Source organism: Ambystoma mexicanum, chromosome 14 (genome assembly GCF_040938575.1).
Source record: "Ambystoma mexicanum isolate Mex_15411 chromosome 14, UKY_AmexF1_1, whole genome shotgun sequence".
NCBI lineage: Eukaryota > Metazoa > Chordata > Amphibia > Caudata > Ambystomatidae > Ambystoma > Ambystoma mexicanum.
The window spans coordinates 651,162,296-651,183,176 of NC_090940.1; the positions used below are offsets into that span (position 1 = coordinate 651,162,296).

The 20,881-nt window shown below is 47.8% G+C and overlaps 1 protein-coding gene across 3 annotated transcripts in view; it reads right to left on the reverse strand.

Moving 5' to 3' along the window:
- PPP1R13B (protein phosphatase 1 regulatory subunit 13B) overlaps positions 1-20,881 on the reverse strand; it is a 452,941-nt gene that overhangs the window by 209,911 nt on the left and 222,149 nt on the right. For all 3 annotated transcript variants that reach the window (XM_069638181.1, XM_069638182.1, XM_069638183.1), the window contains 2 exons: positions 19,138-19,302; positions 4,677-4,857 (listed from right to left, as the gene is read on the reverse strand). In XM_069638181.1, coding sequence (XP_069494282.1) covers positions 4,677-4,857; positions 19,138-19,302 — 346 coding nt within the window. The remainder of the gene's footprint in view (positions 1-4,676; positions 4,858-19,137; positions 19,303-20,881) is intronic.

Here is a 20,881-nt window from a genome sequence, read left to right on the forward strand (position 1 = left end):
ATAATATTACATGTACCACTTATATCGAGCTAGTGAATGCTGATAAAATTTAATCACTGCTTATGCCAAGTACAACTGAGCCAGCTCCACACTATGTTTGCCCCCAGGCCTTTGCTGGTAAAACTATTACTTACCCTAATAACACTGGCACTAGGGAGACTCTTATACACCCGTAATCATGACGACCATCCAAGAATAACCTAAACTAACAAAGATTACCAGCCCCACATAGTAGCTACCCTTTCTAGCCGCCATCAGCAGTTTAACTACACGCCTCTCCTACTCGGCCTCGTCCTCCCACGGCTATCCACCTTAGGCCAGATAGGAAACCCTACTAGCATGGCCTTGACGCATATGCCTCCCCCACTATGCATGACTGTTTATCCCCCCAACCCAACCTATCTACCCTGTATATTACCTACCAGAAACTCCTGACTCAGAGCCAGACTAACCAAATTATATGAATTACCTGCTAAAAGCACCACCCAATCTAGTCGCAGTCCCAATAGCAACAAATCTAAAACCAACACCGGCATTATAAAACCTGCTACTCTCGCCACTTACAAAAGTTGCCATTCCAGCCCACTAGATAATGCGAATGTCACCCCCCTTTCCCAACCGAAAACACCATCTAAGAATCCCCAAACACCTACCAAGGCCCCAGATATCAAGGGTGCCTTAATTAATGCCAGATCCCTAGTGGCACATCCCACAGAAATAGAAGATCTGATCACTAGTGAAAACTATGACTTTCTCGCGATCACAGAATCCTGGCTTCATGCCGCAGCCGGACCTGCCATCCTCCTAGCTGTACCTGATAATTACAAAATCCTCAGAGCAGACAGAACTGACTCCAGAGGTGGAGGTATTGCTCTTATAGCCAATTCTGACCTTGCTTTAAGAATTGCCGCCTCTCCTGCCACGAGTTCCTGCAAACTACTCACAGCCAAACTACAAACCACCAATAATGACACCCTAACTATCTATATTATATATAGACCCCTGGGTCCGACTGGCTCCTTTGAGGAAGACCTCTCCACCCTCCTTTCTGAGAACTCCAAACCCACTTCTAAAATTCTCCTGCTTGGAGACTTTAATCTAGGATTCAATGATCCTAATGATCGCCAAGCATTGACCATTGCCAATGCCCTGACAGCACAAAGACTTACCCAAAGAGTGACCCAAGCTACCCACAACAAGGGGAGAACCCTAGCGTGGGTAGCTGACCAGAACTGCACAACCTGCCATCTGCGCAATAACACCTCTAGCCTGGACGGACCATTGTCTGATAGCATTCACCCTACCCACCATTTCCTCTACCCGAAAGATCATTCCTATAGCACCTACAAGGAACAAAAAGATTATCACCGCAGATAAAATCATCCCGTTCATCATGCCCACCCTCAATCTTCTCCCCAACTGAACAAGCCCAGAGAACCTTGTAAACGCCTGTAACACCGCTATGATAAAAGCCCTTGATGTAATTGCACCACCTAAGTTGCGGAAAAGCAAACCCAAAGCCCATCTGAACTCATGGTACTTAAAAAACCTGAGAATCTCTGTGGAAATCTAGTCCCACTGAAGAAAACAAAACAAACCTAATCAATTCAGCAACCTCCTACAAAAAGGAGATTATACGAGCCAAACAAACTTTCTACAATGAACAAATCAATAAAGCCAGTTCAAATACCAGGGAACTGTTCACCATCCTAAGGGAATTGGTAGCTCCCATCCCACAAATAGGTAACTGCCTCAAAGACAAACCATGGTGTACAAGCATCCATAATGCCCTACAGAACACAATTGCCCTTCTCCAAAATAAGATTGCTTTGAAAAAAGCCATATTACCCATCTCAGTCAACCCCTCCCACCCCCCATTAGTGAAACCACCAACAAACCCTATGTACAATAAATTTTCTCAAGTCACAGTTCTCGAGGTGGAAAGAAATCATACTCACACTTAAAGCATCTAACTGCCAAGGAAACAATTTCCTGGCTCAAATTATTAAATATGCCATCAGAGACCTTGCACTATTCATAGCTAAATTAATCAACTCTTCATTTAACTCTGGCACTGTCCCCCGCAACCTTAAGGAGTCATGGGGTCCTACCCCCTCCTGAGAAAACAGGCATTAGATCCCTCAATCCCTACCAACTACAGACCTATTACCACTGTACCCTTCTTACTCAAGATTCTCAACAAAATGGCCTACATTCAAATTCAGGAGTACCTCGTGTCAAGCTATCTACTCGGTGCCCGACAATCTGGCTTTAGACCCCGCCATGGAACCGAGACTGCTCTTATAGATCTAAAAACACAGACTGACGAACTGAAGGACAAGGGCAGAACAGCCTTGTTATTACTCCTAGATTTGTCGGCCGCCTTTGACCTGGTGGACCACCAAGTACTCTGCAAACATTTGGCCACAGCTAAGCACTTTTCCCAAAGTGCCATTACTTGGGTCAAATCGTTGCACAACAATAGGACCACGAGAGTCTTCTCACCTCTCGTTCAGCTGATCCGAACCCCATAACATGTGGGGTGCCACAGGGCTCTTGTGTCTCCCCTACATAATATCTTCACAAAGCCACTGTCCGATGATCTAGATCATCTGGGTGTCACCTACACTAATTATGCAGATGACACCCATATCCTCATACTCCTCTCGGGCAAGTATGACAAGGACCTGGCTTCGGTGAACAAAATCTACCTTATCATCCAGGCCTGGATGGCTGAACATGGCCTATACCTGAACGATGATAAAACCGAACTTCTCAATACTTGGCTCTACATCCAACCTTAATAAATTAGGCTCTAACTACACCACCTTTAATATCGATGACAATGCTATTAAAGTGGCAAGTGAAGTAAAAACATTAGGTTTCCACCTCGACTGTACCTTCACTCTTAACAAACAAGTCAGTGCCATGTCATCAGCCACAGCTTACACCTGTAAGTTAATTAGAGCTTGTAGACACTTCATCTCTAAAGAAAGCTGCACTACCCTCGCTCGAGCTCCCATACTATCCAAGTTGGATTATTGTAATGCTCTAGATCTGGGAGCAAACAAATATATCCTCAAGAAAATCCAAATACTACAAAATAATGCGTTAAGATCAGCACACGGCATACCAACGAATGAACACATCTCACATCATAGAAGACTGGTCAAATGGCTTTCCACCAAAGACAAGATCATGCTAAAAACCCTAGCCAGCACGCACAAAAGCCTCAACCTCTCAGCACCTGTCTACCTAACAGAGAATCACCAGACAACCCTCCACACGTCCTACTAGGTCCATCCACTCTTCACGTCTAATTGCGCCCAGATTCAAAAAAGGCAGGTGGAACAAGTTTCCCTGTCATGGCAGCCCATGCATGGAACGCCCTACCTCCTGCATTAAGAGCTGAGCAACCATTTTGTGAATAACGATACCCAGGATCAGCCCTAGCACCCAACAAACCAGACCCAGACTACCCCCGTTGCCACTAACTAGACCCAGACCGACCAACAGTCACCTGCTCTAACGATATATATGTAAATATTTTCCTGTATTTGTATTTGATAAACTGAATATATTCTAATGTATTATATTCCTATTATTTGTATGATTGTAACTATAACCCAAGTATTCCAGAAATGTGTACTTATGCCTATTTACGCCTGTACCTAGAAGTTAGAACTTAACACTGCACCTCCCCACTACCATTTCTATTTTCTGAAATGATTGCAACTATGCCTAAAGTATTCTTGTAAATAATCTGCTAATATGTTTCATCTCTGTCAACTCCTGCAACTATGCCTAAAGTATTCTTGTAAATAATCTGCTAATATGTTTCATCTCTGTCAACTCCTGCAACTATGCCTAAAGTATTCTTGTAAATAATCTGCTAATATGTTTCATCTCTGTCAACTCCTGTAACTATGCCTAAAGTATTCTTGTAAATAATCTGCTAATATGTTTCATCTCTGTCAACTCCTGCAACTATGCCTAAAGTATTCTTGTAAATAATCTGCTAATATGTTTCATCTCTGTCAACTCCTGTAACTATGCCTAAAGTATTCTTTAAGCCCTTGTATGCAAGATGCCCAGTTACCCCCGGGTTGGGTGCACCATACAAATAAAATAAACAAACAAACAAACAAACAAATAAACAGAGTGTTAGTAGAGACATTGTGTAGGCATGATATGCTGAAAATAGGGTGAAGTAATTCATTTTGTTGGACAAATAGTGCTTAATCAAATGAATTTCTGTTTATATGTTTTTTTAATATATTTTTTTAGTGTTTGCAACTTGAAATATGCCGTTAAAGAGGTATCCCTGTCTTGGGCCTTTTCTGTAGCTAATTGTAGGCTATCATTGTTGTAATACACATTTTATTTGCCTGGAAGATGAACTTGAAGTCTTACTATTGTATGCATAAGACAACAGCTCCCTCTAACAATGGTAACGGGCGAAGCGGGCGCATGAACATACATCTAGCCATTTATTATATTGTTTATATGATATGTATCAGCAATTACAAAACAGAATGTCTTCAATGTTAAAAACAGCCTTGTCATATCATCTTATTTACGGTCTGTAATATACAAATTACATTTATCCAAACATTTTAATCTCCATTTTGATAAACACTAGGCATAAATAGGTTTTTAATTCCAGAAACGCCTACCAGATTTGGCTCTTCCAGGGATGGTGCTTGCAGCGATGGTAAGAGACTGGGGTTTCACTGGGTCTCCTGGTACAGCATAGCTGCCGGGGCTCGGAACTTGTATGTAAGGCCCTACAGCCGCCACTCTACCGGATGGGGTAAGAGTAGACTGGGGTGACGGGGTCCCATTAATACGATTCAACTGCAAGGAAAGCAGGCGCATGTGTTAGAACTCACAACTCAGCAGAGGCAAAACATGCAGGCCCTAATGTAGTCCTTCACTCCTGCAGATGGAGCAGAATCAAAGGCAGCACTCACCCCCCCACAGCACTCAGAATTCCTGTGATCAGCAGAACATAGCTTCCTGTTCGCTGCTAGAGGGAAACCTAATCTGGCTTTCTTTAGGAACACTCTAAAGGGGATTAATAGGGGCATTTAAAACATGTATACAAACCAATCATACATACCTAAGCAGTGGAGATGTATGGCAAAATGTTGGAAACCACATTTCGTTTTTAAATAGGAAGTCGCATCAAATAAGTAGTAGGTTCAATGATCCATTTAGTTTTAGCAGATAAATAAATGCGTTGCGTTCATACTGTGCCCGATGTATAGAAACATAGCTACAGCGGCAGGCCGATCTGATGATACTAAATACAAGATCCAGTACGTCCTTCGCTCTGGCCCATAGGTTCAGCTTCTGGGCACGTAAGAGGCGGTACTGCTCGCTGCACTGAGCCATAATGCATATTTAGAAAGAAGAACACAGGAGTGCAAACTATATCTCTTGAGTGAACTGAAGCACGTGATGTAGGGGAGGCATGAACCTCCTGGATGTATTCAAAATAAACCGGGTGCTATATTCTTCAGAAGCTGAACTGTAGCAAACAGGCAGGTGGGCGCTTTATCCCTGTGAAAGTGAAGCAGGTGGGAGTTTTATCCCTGTGAGGGTGTAGAAGGTGGGGGCTATATCCCTGTGAAGGTAAAGCAGGTGGGGGCTATATCCCTGTGAAGGTAAAGCAGGTGAGCGCTTTATCCCTATGAAGAAGCAGCAAGTGAGCGCTATATCCTTGGGTAGGCGAAGCAGGTGAGTGCAACATCCCCATCAAGGTGAAGGGGGCAGGTGCTATATCCGTGTGAAGGTTAAGCAGGCGGGTGCTATATCCCTGTGAAGGTTAAGCAGGTGGCTGCTATATCCCTCTGAAGGTTAAGCAGGTGGCTGCTATATCCCTCTGAAGGTTAAGCAGGTGGCTGCTATATCCCTCTGAAGGTTAAGCAGGTGGCTGCTATATCCCTCTGAAGGTTAAGCAGGTGGCTGCTATATCCCTCTGAAGGTTAAGCAGGTGGCTGCTATATCCCTCTGAAGGTTAAGCAGGTGGCTGCTATATCCCTCTGAAGGTTAAGCAGGTGGCTGCTATATCCCTGTGAAGGTTAAGCAGGTGGCTGCTATATCCCTGTGAAGGTTAAGCAGGTGGCTGCTATATCCCTGTGAAGGTTAAGCAGGTGGCTGCTATATCCCTCTGAAGGTTAAGCAGGTGGCTGCTATATCCCTGTGAAGGTTAAGCAGGTGGCTGCTATATCCCTGTGAAGGTTAAGCAGGTGGCTGCTATATCCCTGTGAAGGTTAAGCAGGTGGCTGCTATATCCCTGTGAAGGTTAAGCAGGTGGCTGCTATATCCCTGTGAAGGTTAAGCAGGTGGGTGCTATATCCCTGTGAAGGTTAAGCAGGTGGGTGTTATATCCCTGTGAAGGTTAAGCAGGTGGGTGCTTTATCCCTGTGAAGGTTAAGCAGGAGGGTGCTATATCGCTGTGAAGGTTAAGCAGGTGGGTGCTATATCCCTGTGAAGGTTAAGCAGGTGGGTGCTATATCCCTGTGAAGGTTAAGCAGATGGGCTTTATATCCCTGTGAAGGTTAATGCCAACAGCATAGCTCCTGCCATTCCCACTAGAAATTAAAATAACATTACTGCCAACAAACACATTCCTTTGATCCTCCCTACCTTGAATTCTCTTCCTGCCTTCACAGACCCATTCACCTTGGTTGAAGAGTACAACAAAGTAATGCTATCTGCTCTAGACAAAATAGCACCATTAAAAATCAGAAAGTGCAAACAGAAAAAACATGTCAATACATGGTTCTCTCCTCATCTAAAAGCCATTAGACTAGAGAAACGCAAGTGCGAACAAATATGGAGATTAGACCCGTCCGATACTTCCAAAAACACCCTCAATAAAGTAGCCTCCCTGTACAAAAAATAAATAATCCTTGCCAAACAAGAATCCTACAACCTGTGCATCACCCAAGCTAACTCTAATACAAAAGAATGGTTCACAATACTCAAAGAAAGAGAAACGCCCATCCAAGCCCCAGACACTGGCCTGAAGGACAAAAACGGGTGCACTAGCATTCAGAGTGCCCTTGCCAATAAGATAACGACCCTCCAGGCGAAAATTAACAATAAAAAAGAATCTCTCCTCCTTGCTTCCAATCCCAACAAAATCACTTCTCCTCTGCCCCGAAGCCCCTACCTCCTGCCCTTCCCACGCTACCCACACCTCTTTTCAACTTCAAGAAAGTATCCACCCTAGAAGTTGAAAAAGTCATTTTAACTCTCAAACCGTCCAACTGCCACGGCAACCCCTGCCCAGCACAAATCATAAAAGATGCTGCACGGGACCTTTCCCCTTTCATTACCAAGCTTAGAAATGCCTCATTCTCCACCGGCACCATTCCCAACAATCTGAAACAGTCGTGGGTCCTCCCACTCTAGAAAAACAAACCACTTGACCCGTCCAAACCCACCAACTATCTCCCCATTACTACAGTTCCGTTCCTGCTTAAAATCCTAGACAAGGTGGCGTACCTCCAAATCCAACAATATCTGGAAAGTAACCACCTTCTAGGAGTACGCCAGTCACGTTTTCGACCTCAACATGGAACGCAAACTACGCTGATCGACCTTAAAGCACAAAAAGAAACCCTGAGAGACAATGGTAAAACAGCACTACTATTGCTACTTGACCTCTCAGCGGCGTTCGACCTGGTCGATCACAAGACTCTCTGCTACCACCTAGATTCTGCCACTCACTTCTCACAAGAAGCCATAGAACTATGCAGGTTTTGTCACCCTCAGCAGCTGCTGACCCCATACCTACTACCTGTGGTGTTCCCCAGGGCTCCTGCGTCTCGCCTACTCTGTACAACATCTTTACAAAGCCCCTTTTTGATGATCTCGATGGCCTGGGTATCACCTAGACTAACTATGCGGATGATACACAGATCCTCATCCCGTTGACGGGGGATTATGACAAGGATTTGGCCTTTGTGAATAGAGTGTATCTCATCATCCAGGCATGGATGGCCTCTCATGGTCTATACCTGAATGATGACAAAAAACAGAACTCCTCATTGTCGGCACCATTGCCAACCTCAACAAACTAGGCCACCTCTACTTGAACTTCATAATAGACAATAACAACATCACAGTAGCCAAGGAAGTTAAAGCTCTTGGATTCTACTTAGACTCTACTCTTACCTTAAAAAAACAAGTAAACTCCATGGCCTCGGCCACCGCTTATACCTGCAAGCTAATCAGAGCAGCTAAGCCCTTCCTTTCACCTAATAACTGCATCACCTTAGCAAGGGCCATTGTATTATCCAAACTGGATTATTGTAATGCCTTATATCTAGGGAGTAACAAATACATCGCCAACAAGATCCATATACTACAAAATAGTGCCCTGAGAGCAGCCCTAACTATTCCCAAGAAAGCCCACATATCTGACCTTAGAAGATCTAATAACTGGCTCTCTATAAAGACAAATGGTAGGTGCTATATCCCTGTGAGGGTTAAGCAGGTGGTGGGTGCTATATCCCTGTGAGGGTTAAGCAGGTGGTGGGTGCTATATCCTTGTGAAGGTTAATCAGGTGGGTGCTATATCCCTGTGAAGGTTAATCAGGTGGGTGCTATATCCCTGTGAAGGTTAAGCAGGTGGGTGCTATATCCCTGTGAAGGTTAAGCAGGTGGGTGCTATATCCCTGTGAAGGTTAAGCAGGTGGTGGGTGCTATATCCCTGTGAAGGTTAAGCAGGTGGTGGGTGCTATATCCCTGTGAAGGTTAAGCAGGTGGGTGCTATATCCCTGTGAAGGTTAAGCAGGTGGGTGCTATATCCCTGTGAAGGTTAAGCAGGTGGTGGGTGCTATATCCCTGTAGAGGTTAAGCAGGTGGTGGGTGCTATATCCCTGTAGAGGTTAAGCAGGTGGGTGCTATATCCCTGTGAAGGTTAAGCAGGTGGTGGGTGCTATATTCATGTGAAGGTTAAGCAGGTGGTGGGTGCTATATCCCTGTGAAGGTTAAGCAGGTGGTGGGTGCTATATCCCTGTGAAGGTTAATCAGGTGGGTGCTATATCCCTGTGAAGGTTAAGCAGGTGGTGGGTGCTATATCCATGTGAAGGTTAAGCAGGTGGTGGGTGCTATATCCATGTGAAGGTTAAGCAGGTGGTGGGTGCTATATCCATGTGAGGGTTAAGCAGGTGGTGGGTGCTATATCCATGTGAGGGTTAAGCAGGTGGTGGGTGCTATATCCCTGTGAAGGTTAAGCAGGTGGGTGCTATATCCCTGTGAAGGTTAAGCAGGTGGGTGCTATATCCCTGTGACGGTTAAGCAGGTGGGTGCTATATCCCTGTGAAGGTTAAGCAGGTGGGTGCTATATCCCTGTGAAGGTTAAGCAGGTGGGTGCTATATCCCTGTGAAGGTTAAGCAGGTGGGTGCTATATCCCTGTGAAGGTTAAGCAGGTGGGTGCTATATCCCTGTGAAGGTTAAGCAGGTGGGTGATATATCCCTGTGAAGCTTAAGCAGGTGGGTGCTATATCCCTGTGAAGGTTAAGCAGGTGGTGGGTGCTATATCCCTGTGACGGTTAAGCAGGTGGTGGGTGCTATATCCCTGTGAAGGTTAAGCAGGTGGTGGGTGCTATATCCCTGTGAAGGTTAAGCAGGTGGTGGGTGCTATATCCCTGTGAAGGTTAAGCAGGTGGTGGGTGCTATATCCCTGTGAAGGTTAAGCAGGTGGTGGGTGCTATATCCCTGTGAAGGTTAAGCAGGTGGTGGGTGCTATATCCCTGTGAAGGTTAAGCAGGTGGTGGGTGCTATATCCCTGTGAAGGTTAAGCAGGTGGTGGGTGCTATATCCCTGTGAAGGTTAAGCAGGTGGTGGGTGCTATATCCCTGTGAAGGTTAAGCAGGTGGTGGGTGCTATATCCCTGTGAAGGTTAAGCAGGTGGGTGCTATATCCCCGTGAAGGTTAAGCAGGTGGGTGCTATATCCCTGTGAAGGTTAAGCAGGTGGGCTTTATATCTGAGTCAAGGTTAAGCAGGTGGCCTTTATATCTGAGTCAAGGTGAAGCAGGCAGGCACTATATATGCCTTTGAAGGTTAAAAATGCAGGCAACTAGATCCCTGTGAAGATGAAGCAGGTTGGTGCTATATCCCTGTGAATGTTAGGCGGGTGGGTGCTATATCCCTGTGAAGGTTAAGCAGGTGGGTGCTATATCCCTGTGAAGGTTAAGCAGGTGGGTGCTATATCCCTGTGAAGTTTAATCAGGTGGGTGCTATATCCCTGTGAAGGTTAATCAGGTGGGTGCTATATCCCTGTGAAGGTTAAGCAGGTGGTGGGTGCTATATCCTCGTGAAGGTTAAGCAGGTGGGTGCTATATCCCTGTGAGGGTTAAGCAGGTGGGTGCTATTTCCCTGTGAAGGTTAAGCAGGTGGGTGCTATATCCCTGTGAAGGTTAAGCAGGTGGGTGCTATATCCCTGTGAAGGTTAAGCAGGTGGTGGGTGCTATATCCTTGTGAAAGTTAATCAGGTGGGTGCTATATCCTTGTGAAAGTTAATCAGGTGGGTGCTATATCCTTGTGAAGGTTAAGCATGTGGGTGCTATATCCCTGTAAAGGTTAAGCAGGTGGCCTTTATATCTGAGTCAAGGTGAAGCAGGCAGGCACTAGATATGCCTTTGAAGGTTAAAAAGGCAGGCAACTAGATCCCTGTGAAGGTTAAGCAGGTGGGTGCTATATCCCTGTGAATGTTAGGCAGGTGGGCTTTATACCCATGTGAAGGTTAAGCAGGCAGGCACTATAGATTCCTGTGAAGATGAATGTCGGGTTACACCCCCGTTTCTCTCAAACTGACTTTTTCCTTCACAAGATGACGGCTGCTCTATGCCTTAATGGCCTTCACAAGATAGTGGCCAAATACTTCTGGTTCCGGTCATTGCATTCGAACACCGCAGCATATTATGGTGCACACACAACAGGAAGCCACTTACCCGTTAAGGAAGTGCATTGCAACTTGCGACTCTCTGTTGCCGGACGCTCATTTCCTCCTTTCCCTTTCTCCAGTGCCAGATCCCTTTTTCTGTAGTTCTAGGTCTCCTTCCTGCCTTCGTTCCCGTTTTCCCTGGCTCATGCATCTTACCTGCTATTGGCACTCGCTCTTCATCAGCTGTTGGCTCTTCCTACCTGCCTGCTGCTAGCCCTTGCGTTTTCCCTGCTAGTGGGCCCTGCTCCTTATTTGCTCCTGTCTTCCACTCTTTATCAATTGAGGTTCAGTCTTGAACTTTATTTCGATCTGCCGACCTGTCATTACTGTAATTAAAACTGCTCTTGGATTACTGCTGCTCTTCAACATCAGCCCGGTGGAGCAGGGGTGGATGTTCTCTGCAAGGGTTTTTTTCCCCAGAATTTAATGGTTCATCCTGAGGTGAGGCCCCCCGTGCCTTCCCGTACAACCTGGGGGGCAGTGTGGCTTCCCGACAGGATAGGCCCTAACTCCTTCCTGAACAGAAACACCAAAGGTCTCAGGGAAGCCGTGAACCTCAGAGTGAAGTGTCGAAGAACAGGATTGACACAAAGATGGCATGGTGTTAGTTATAGACATATTTCTGTGTGAAAAGGTCCTTACTATCCCTAACTTCTAAGAGGAGTTTCCCCGCTTCAAAACTAATACTGAAGGAGTCTGTCAGATTGCCCATCAATGTAAATTACACAGTACTGTGTCAAAAACCTACTTCTGTCCCTCACACTATAGAACTAAAAAGGTAAACTAATAAAAAGTTCCTTCTTTAAGGAGAATGGCTCCCTTCTCCTTCTTAGTAATATTTGTTTAAAAGATTTCTCTTAAGCCAAATTTACCAGGAGAATTGCTCACTTCTCTTGGTTCGGCTCCTTATGCTCTTCAATAGAACTAGGGGGAATGACCACCCCCCAAACCCCCACCCCCTTATCTCCACTCTCAGTTCAGGACCAAGAGAATGTCTCCCTTCTCTTGGTATGCTTTTTGGCACAGTTCAACAAGGCCAGGGGTGCTGGCTCTCGTCCCCTGGCAACTTTATCAGAACTCTGGATGTGGTACCAGGAGAATGACTTCCTTGCCCTGGTATGACTTGATATATGTCTTTCTCAATGCTTTCAACTTCACACACACTTTGCCACTTTGAGTGGTTCTCAACAAAGTCCCAGATCTGTAAAAGTCGGCCTTCTCTAGTGGTCGGTGGTTTTCCTTCTCCCACTGTAACGAGGAAGATTTCCTCTGATGCTTTCCGTTTTCAAGTGTGGTCCCAGACCCCTTGCCGGTATTCAGTGGTTTTAGGAGAGCCACTGGGACAGGGAAGCATTCCCCGGATGCTTCCCACGTCAGCTGTGCCCTTTGTGTCCCTACTGGGCCTCCCATGCCCCCCTTTACCTTCATGGGATGCAGGTGATTTAAGCGATAAGCATTCCAAAACACGTTTTTTACTTGCAATGTAACAAAAATGACTGTATACTTCTTTTTTAAGTAGAGAAATGATACATTTGGGAAAATGCAACACGCATTTATATATAATGGCCAATTACAAACATGCACAATCATAATGGGTTTCTATTATGTACTGATGTTTCAGTATATTTGTAGTCACTATTAACAGATTAATAGCATTGTAAATGTAGATACAGATCGGAAATAAAACAACTGTACTGAGAAGCATTACTTCTTTCCCCGTGAGCACATTCCAAAGGGTAACCTACACTGGGCAGAGCAACGTAAAACCCACCGAGACAGTCACCAGCATCAAGAGGACATGAAAAGGGCACATTTTGAGCTTTACAAATGCTGCTTGTCCCAGCAAAACTTCAAGGCCCTGCTTTGTTGCTGTATAGATCCCCACATAGAATGTATCTGAGGCTGCAGGGAGGTACACAATCAACAGTCCGGAGTGGAGGAATCGCACTGTAATGCAACCTTGTGATCTTGAGCAAACACAAAGGGCTTCATTCCGGAAAGGGTGGCATTCGTATTACCAATGGATATTCGGCTATCATATGCCCCAGAAAACCTTAACTGCGCTGCTTTTCTCCCAAATGACTGTGAACACCCACGGAACAAGCTATTTTAGGATCACCTGGTGTCTCACCGCGATAAGGAGAAAGCAGGCGTAAACTACTTGCTACCTGTGCCTAGAGAGACGCTGCACCTCTGCCAAACCTCCATGATGACGTCCAAGGAGGCGAAGCACATATCTGGCGTTGCTGTTGTTGGTGTCTTTGCTCAGGTGAGAAATGCCTGGCATTTCCTGGTGGGCATACCTTATGGGTGGCATCAGACTAATATGCAAATGGGTATTCTCTGCTGGCATGGCACAGAGAGCTGAAACGCCATTGGAGATATCTTGAGTGGGGTGCAGCCCATGGAACAGACTACTCTAACATTCATCTGTTCTAAGTGGAAGGCTTCTCATATCCTTGGGATATCATTAATTAACTTGTTTTTACTAATATGCTAAACCGTGTTAGCATACACTGCAAACTGATCAAACAGCTGTGCTTGTCTGACCGTTTCACATCTTGGCCAGCGTGAATATTCGAAAACGTTACATTTCGAATAGATCGATTTAAAAAAAGTTGAATTCGGTCATATTGCATTCGGTAGGATATACAGAAACAACCTTGACATGGTGTCGGGCACTGCTCTGCTGCTCCCAGGTGCCTTCTCCTTCGGCCGGCAACCTCCACAGTGTTCTCGCCGATCTCCCACCTTTGCGGTCTCTGCATCTCTGTGGGACCCACCTTTCCACCGGGCCAGGGTTCCACCACTGCTCTTCTTTCCAGGTCGGGCAGAGTGGTCTGAACCTCTAGGGTCCCTGTTTGACTCTTGCAACCTCTCGCCCGCGTCTGCTTCTCTGCCTGCTTCTGTCGTGATTCGATCTTCCAGGTTCCTCGCTCCTCGAGTCCCTCTTCAGTTTTCTTTATGTAGGGCTGGTCTTGCCTAACGTCAACACCTGCTGTGCATGAACGTGGGGCGCTCTTCATGATTCCGGTGAGCCACCTTGTGGCAGTACTTGAAGGTGTAATCTTCATACCTCTGGTTTTCTTCCTCGCCCTGTCCTTCCTACTTAGCTGGTGTCATCACTATGACAATAGTACACACGTTTGCTCTCTAAGGAAGGATTAGAGGCGGAGTGTAGGACTAGGGAATGTGTGCGGGTGATGGGATTTCCAAGGCTGCCCCACGGGGGGAGCCCCTCCCCATGAGGTCGTCCAGCATTAAACCGCCTCTAAGGGAACTATTGAGTAGGAGCCTCACTTCCCTAGCCTCATGAGATGGGGCTCACCCTTGGGGAGAAGTGACAACAACTTGTCAATCGTCACAGCACTACATCCCTGTCAAGGTGAAGCAGGTGAGAGCTATATCCCTTGGAAGCTGAAGCGGGGGGGGGATTGAGGTGGGGGGTAAGTGGCTATATCCCTGACAAGGTGAAGCAGTTGGGCGCTATATCCCTGTAAAGGTGAAGCAGATGGGCGCTATATCCCTGTAAAGGTGGAGCAGGCAGGCACTATATATCCCTGTGAAGGTGAAGCAAATGGGCACTATATTCCTGTAAAGGTGAAGCAGGCAGGTGCTACATCCCTGTAAAGGTGAAGCAGGCAGGTGCTACATCCCTGTAAAGGTGAAGCAGGCAGGTGCTACATCCCTGTCAAGGTGAAGCAGGCAGTGCTACATCCCTGTAGAGGTGAAGCAGGCAGGTGCTACTTCCCTATAAAGGTGAAGCAGGCAGGTGCTACTTCCCTATAAAGGTGAAGCAGGCAGGTGCTACATCCCTGTAAAGGTGAAGCAGGCAGGTGCTACATCCCTGTAAAGGTGAAGCAGGCAGGTGGCTACATCCCTGTAAAGGTGAAGCAGGCAGGTGGCTACATCCCTGTCAAGGTGAAGCAGGCAGGTGCTACTTCCCTGTAAAGGTGAAGCAGGCAGGTGCTACTTCCCTGTAAAGGTGACGCAGGCAGGTGCTACTTCCCTGTAAAGGTGACGCAGGCAGGTGCTACTTCCCTGTAAAGGTGACGCAGGCAGGTGCTACTTCCCTGTAAAGGTGAAGCAGGCAGGGTGAAGCAGGCAGGTGCTACATCCCTGTAAAGGTGAAGCAGGCAGGTGCTACTTCCCTGTAAAGGTGACGCAGGCAGGTGCTACTTCCCTGTAAAGGTGACGCAGGCAGGTGCTACTTCCCTGTAAAGGTGACGCAGGCAGGAGCTACTTCCCTGTAAAGGTGACGCAGGCAGGGTGAAGCAGGCAGGTGCTACATCCCTGTAAAGGTGAAGCAGGCAGGTGCTACTTCCCTGTAAAGGTGACGCAGGCAGGTGCTACTTCCCTGTAAAGGTGACGCAGGCAGGTGCTACTTCCCTGTAAAGGTGACGCAGGCAGGTGCTACATCCCTGTAAAGGTGAAGCAGGCAGGTGCTACTTCCCTGTAAAGGTGACGCAGGCAGGTGCTACTTCCCTGTAAAGGTGACGCAGGCAGGTGCTACTTCCCTGTAAAGGTGACGCAGGCAGGTGCTACTTCCCTGTAAAGGTGAAGCAGGCAGGGTGAAGCAGGCAGGTGCTACATCCCTGTAAAGGTGAAGCAGGCAGGTGCTACATCCCTGTAAAGGTGAAGCAGGCAGGTGCTACATCCCTGTAAAGGTGAAGCAGGCAGGTGCTACATCCCTGTCAAGGTGAAGCAGGCAGGTGCTACATCCCTGTCAAGGTAAAGCAGGCAGGTGCTACATCCCTGTCAAGGTGAAGCAGGCAGTGCTACATCCCTGTAAAGGTGAAGCAGGCAGGTGCTACTTCCCTGTAAAGGTGAAGCAGGCAGGTGCTACATCCCTGTAAAGGTGAAGCAGGCAGGTGCTACATCCCTATAAAGGTGAAGCAGGCAGGTGCTACATCCCTGTAAAGGTGAAGCAGGCAGGTGCTACATCCCTGTAAAGGTGAAGCAGAAAGGTGAAGCAGGCAGGTGCTACATCCCTGTCAAGGTGAAGCAGGCAGGTGCTACATCCCTGGAAGGTGAAGCAGGCAGGTGCTACATCCCTGGAAGGTGAAGCAGGCAGGTGCTACATCCCTGGAAGGTGAAGCAGGCAGGTGCTACATCCCTGGAAGGTGAAGCAGGCAGGTGCTACATCCCTGGAAGGTGAAGCAGGCAGGTGCTACATCCCTGGAAGGTGAAGCGGGCAGGTGCTACATCCCTGTAAAGGTGAAGCGGGCAGGTGCTACATCCCTGTAAAGGTGAAGCGGGCAGGTGCTACATCCCTGGAAGGTGAAGCAGGCAGGTGCTACATCCCTGGAAGGTGAAGCGGGCAGGTGCTACATCCCTGGAAGGTGAAGCAGGCAGGTGCTACATCCCTGGAAGGTGAAGCGGGCAGGTGCTACATCCCTGGAAGGTGAAGCAGGCAGGTGCTACATCCCTGTAAAGGTGAAGCAGGCAGGTGCTACATCCCTGGAAGGTGAAGCAGGCAGGTGCTACATCCCTGGAAGGTGAAGCAGGCAGGTGCTACATCCCTGGAAGGTGAAGCAGGCAGGTGCTACATCCCTGGAAGGTGAAGCGGGCAGGTGCTACATCCCTGGAAGGTGAAGCAGGCAGGTGCTACATCCCTGGAAGGTGAAGCAGGCAGGTGCTACATCCCTGGAAGGTGAAGCGGGTGGGTGAATTGTCTGTGCACTATAACCCTCAGACTTTGAACTGAGCTAAGAAGCAGCTGGGCACTACATCCCCGAGACTTCCGAGATAACCTTGGGGTGAAGCGGGGGCACCAGTATCCCCACTAGAGAGTAGATCCTGATACTTTACAATTTCGTCCATTCTGATACGGTTTGGCAGAGATTGTTGCCGGAGAGGATCTTACAGTTTAGTTACAGGTAAACCCTTCGTCCATATAGACATTTATCCGAACCATCCCTGACTTAGTACACCGAGGTTGAAACCTTTCTTTCGGGGTCACAGGTTTTGTGGGTCTGCCACACTAAACAGGCAGGGTCCGCCTTTATCCAACTGCCTATGACCCTGCCAACAGCCTCTCTCCATATCATTAGCCGCACCCATAATATTCTGGCCTCATTTGATCTATATTCGCTTTTGATAATGCTACATCCCCTTGTTGCACCCAGTGCTTTCCCAGCTGGGTTTGCGCTGTATGAAACCCAGGAAATACACATATCCATCCAGGAAGGCCATCGGTGACTGACCCGAGTGGCCATCTTCCTAGTGTTCACATCAAGTAGGTGAAATGAGGAGTGTGGGAGCTGGATTGCCTCCTACAGAGGGCTTATACATCAGCAGCATCACTACTATAATGGTGTCCGGTAGACGTTTCTCTGCGACTTGGTATCATCGGCTTAGATTCTCATAACCACCTTCTCTTTGGAGTGGTGTGCCACCAACGATCTTTGCCTTAATGCCAGTAAGATGGAGATTCTCCTCATCGGCACACCTGCAACCTCCTTTTCTGTCACTCTCTGGCCGGCCTCCCTTGGCCCTCTTCCTGCTCCCACCTGAGAGGCTAAGAACCTCAGGGTCATCTTCGACTCCACACTCTCCTTTTCTCCTCACATCTCTGACGTCTCTAAGAAGTCACACTACCAACTGCACCTCCTCAAAGGTATTCTTCCTTTCCTCGCTTTCCCACAGAAGTTCACCGTCTCTAGAGTTCTGGTTCTCTCTAGGCTTGACTACTGCAACAGCCTCTTTCTAAATCTGTCTGCTACTCTCCACCCTCTGCAACTCATCCAGAACAGGACTGCAAGACTGGTCCTTGTCCTCAAGTCCAGGGATTGTATCTCTCCGGCTCTTAAATCTCTGCATTGGCTCACAGTGGCTGCAAGGATTAAGTTCAAGACCCTCTGCATTGTCCACAAGGCGTTCTGGGGCCTGGGTCCTCAATACCTCCAACACTCTTTGCAAATGCCATCCTACTCTAGCTCTTCGCTCCTCCACCTCCAACTCCCTCAGGGTGAGGTGCTTCTCCAAGAACGAGTTGGGGGTATATCTCTTTCTTCAGCTGGGGCTCCCTCTGCAACAGCCTCCCTGGCTCTTGGAAACTTGAGGAGAACCATCTCCGGCAGCACCTCAATACCTTCCTCTTTGCCTCTGCTTTCTCTCTTCCTCTCCCCTGCTGATTTCCTGTCCGATACTGTAATGGTCACTTGGCTACCTTCTGATTTCGGGCCCAGGTCCCTGCCCACCCCGTTGCACACCCGCACTGCCTCCCGACAACCTTTGCACTTGGGTCTGTATATGTAACCCTCCAGTCCTCCTACATGCACTTTTGGACATCTGCTGTCTGCACTTACCCTTGCACCTACCACCTTCTGGCTGCACTTCTTGTTAATGTTTTGATCCCATGTAAAGCACTGCGCCCCCCCTTTCCCGTGGCACTTTTCCCCTCTCCCCTCCACTGCACTTGCGCAATCTCAATGTCACTTGGCCTAGAAAGTTTGTTGTCTCTGTCCTCCCTCTGTTACCCCTTCCTTGCCTCGTCGCGCCTTGAAACATTTGTGTATAGGCGCATTACAAATGCCATATCATATCGTTCAGATGCTGTCAGAGCATCTAGTCATTCTGGCCTACCTATTGTTGATCGCCTCTAGAAGAAGGTTTGTGAAGAGGGGAAAAAATGAGCATGTCGGGGATGGGGGGAAGCCCTCTCTTCCTGGGCTTGGAAATTCATGCCGGTTTGCCCCAAGGCCAAAGGGAAGACTATGGACATAGTCAAACATAGCATGTGTGCCAACTGACTGTGCTGAGAATTCTAGACTGTAGAAATAATCATAAAGGCTTTTGAATAAACAGCCACAAGGACAAGAAATCCCTGGGATTACAGCTACACAGGGAACTGAAAACAGCCTGCCTGCTCCGCTGTCCCAGCCAGTGCCAGAGACAGCCCTCTGGAATCCCCTCGCCCAGGACAAGAATACAGCCAGTGCCAGAGACAGCCCTCTGGAATCCCCTCGCCCAGGACAAGAATACAGCCAGTGCCAGAGACAGCCCTCTGGAATCCCCTCGCCCAGGACAAGAATACAGCCAGTGCCAGAGACAGCCCTCTGGAAAGGCCACTGTGGTGGTGATTTGCGCATGATCAAAACCACATGCATCACAGCAGCCACAAGTCTCGGCAGAACATAAAGCAGGCTCCTCAGAAGAGAAACTTACCGGAATGTTTTCCTTTTGACGCGCCTCCACCTTTTTCTTGTACAACCGCTCGCGGAGTTCACCGATGCGTTTGTCCATCATTGCCACCTCAGTGTTACGCTTGTTTAGAAGTTCTTTCTGTTGCTGAAGTTTGGAATTCTGCTCCTGGTTCAGGCGATTACGTATCTAAGGATCGAAATGTTAACACAGAATTAAGGAGAGCATATGCAATTAAAAAAAGTTTCAGACCTTCATGAATACATTTCTGAAGCACGCTTACTTCATGATTGCAAGACCAACCACAAACCTGAGTGAAAGAGGGTTCGATTTGGATCAATGAAAGGGCCATGGTGCCCTTATGCCCCTTCCTCTTTCCTCCAGGCTTTTCAGCCTTTGCCGCGGTGCCTGTGGGCGAGAAGTCACCGTCTCGGATGACACCACTCACCCATCTCTCGCTTTCTCACCTTCTTTTTGACAGGGGCTTCCTGTCTGCAAGTCATGCTGCCACAACTTGGCAGAGGCACGGCCACACGAGCACTGAAAGCCTTGGCCAGGGCCACCCATGTGACCCTGCTTAGCATGTACATCAAGCTCACAAGGTGCTCGATGTGTGCCATCTTCGGGAAGACTTCCTGGAGCCCCACTCTAGGATTGCTTTCCTGCTAAATAGCCCATGGTAAATCAGCACCATTGTATGCCTTCCTCGCATTAGAGAAGCCCTGTTGCTCACTTAGAAGGACATGACCTCGTAGAACACAGGTTTATACTGATTGCATTTATCCCAGAAGTTCCAGTGACATTTTGGAGAAGTCAAAACTTCTCCCTAATCCAGGCCGTCCTGCTATGGCAGGGCACATATTGGTTCTTTGGTCCAATTGAGTTAGGAATATGCACTCCCTTGCGGTTGTTAGGGAGAGCAAATGTACTGTTTTAGAAAGAGGCTGTGCTCCTGTCAATTCACGTCATTTAAACCAGTGTGTGGCCCTTATCGATCCCGTTCACACCTCAATCTCGGTGCTTGGTTGGCATCCATGTTCCTAATCTCATCCTGGGCTGTCAGAGGGCAAGGTGGAGGTCATTCAGCAGGCCAGGAGGGAAATAAGCTAGTGTCCTGGTCACCTAGAGGGAGGCCTATCCGGTCTATGAGGCCGGCCTGATCAGGCATCCAGCAGGGTTTGTGGTAGTTGCATCTTGTAGCCATAGGTGGGATCCTTCTCACTAGTGATTAAGGTGGTCAAGAAGCACTGCGATGGCCTGGCAATGTGCCACTTCAAAAATATGAATATGGTCATGGGCCAAAATTACTACTAAGCATGGGGTTTTCCCTACAACTACGCCACATGCACAATAGCCTTGCCCGCCATACCCAAAGACACTGCCAGCAACCATGTACTGGGCATGGCACAGGGCAATGCTCAGGTTGCACTACCTATGTCAGCAGTAACCAGAGAGGATAACGGGTGGGGCAAAGTCACAGGTCATGCTAAAGCCCTGTAATAGTGTCGTCATACCCACAATGCCCACAGGACACGGCCCAGGGATACATCATGTGGGTCCTGTACCTGGAGATGGCATACAGCCATACTCACGGCACAGTGCCGCTAGCCAGTTCCCACGGTAACCATATGGAGTGGATGGATTTCATGACGGAAGCATGTCACCTGACTGATCCCCAGCGCTTGCAATATGGCCACAGGGTATTGAGCACGCTGCGTTCTTGTTACACTGTGTGGCACCTGGAGTAGGGACGCTACATTGCACAAGA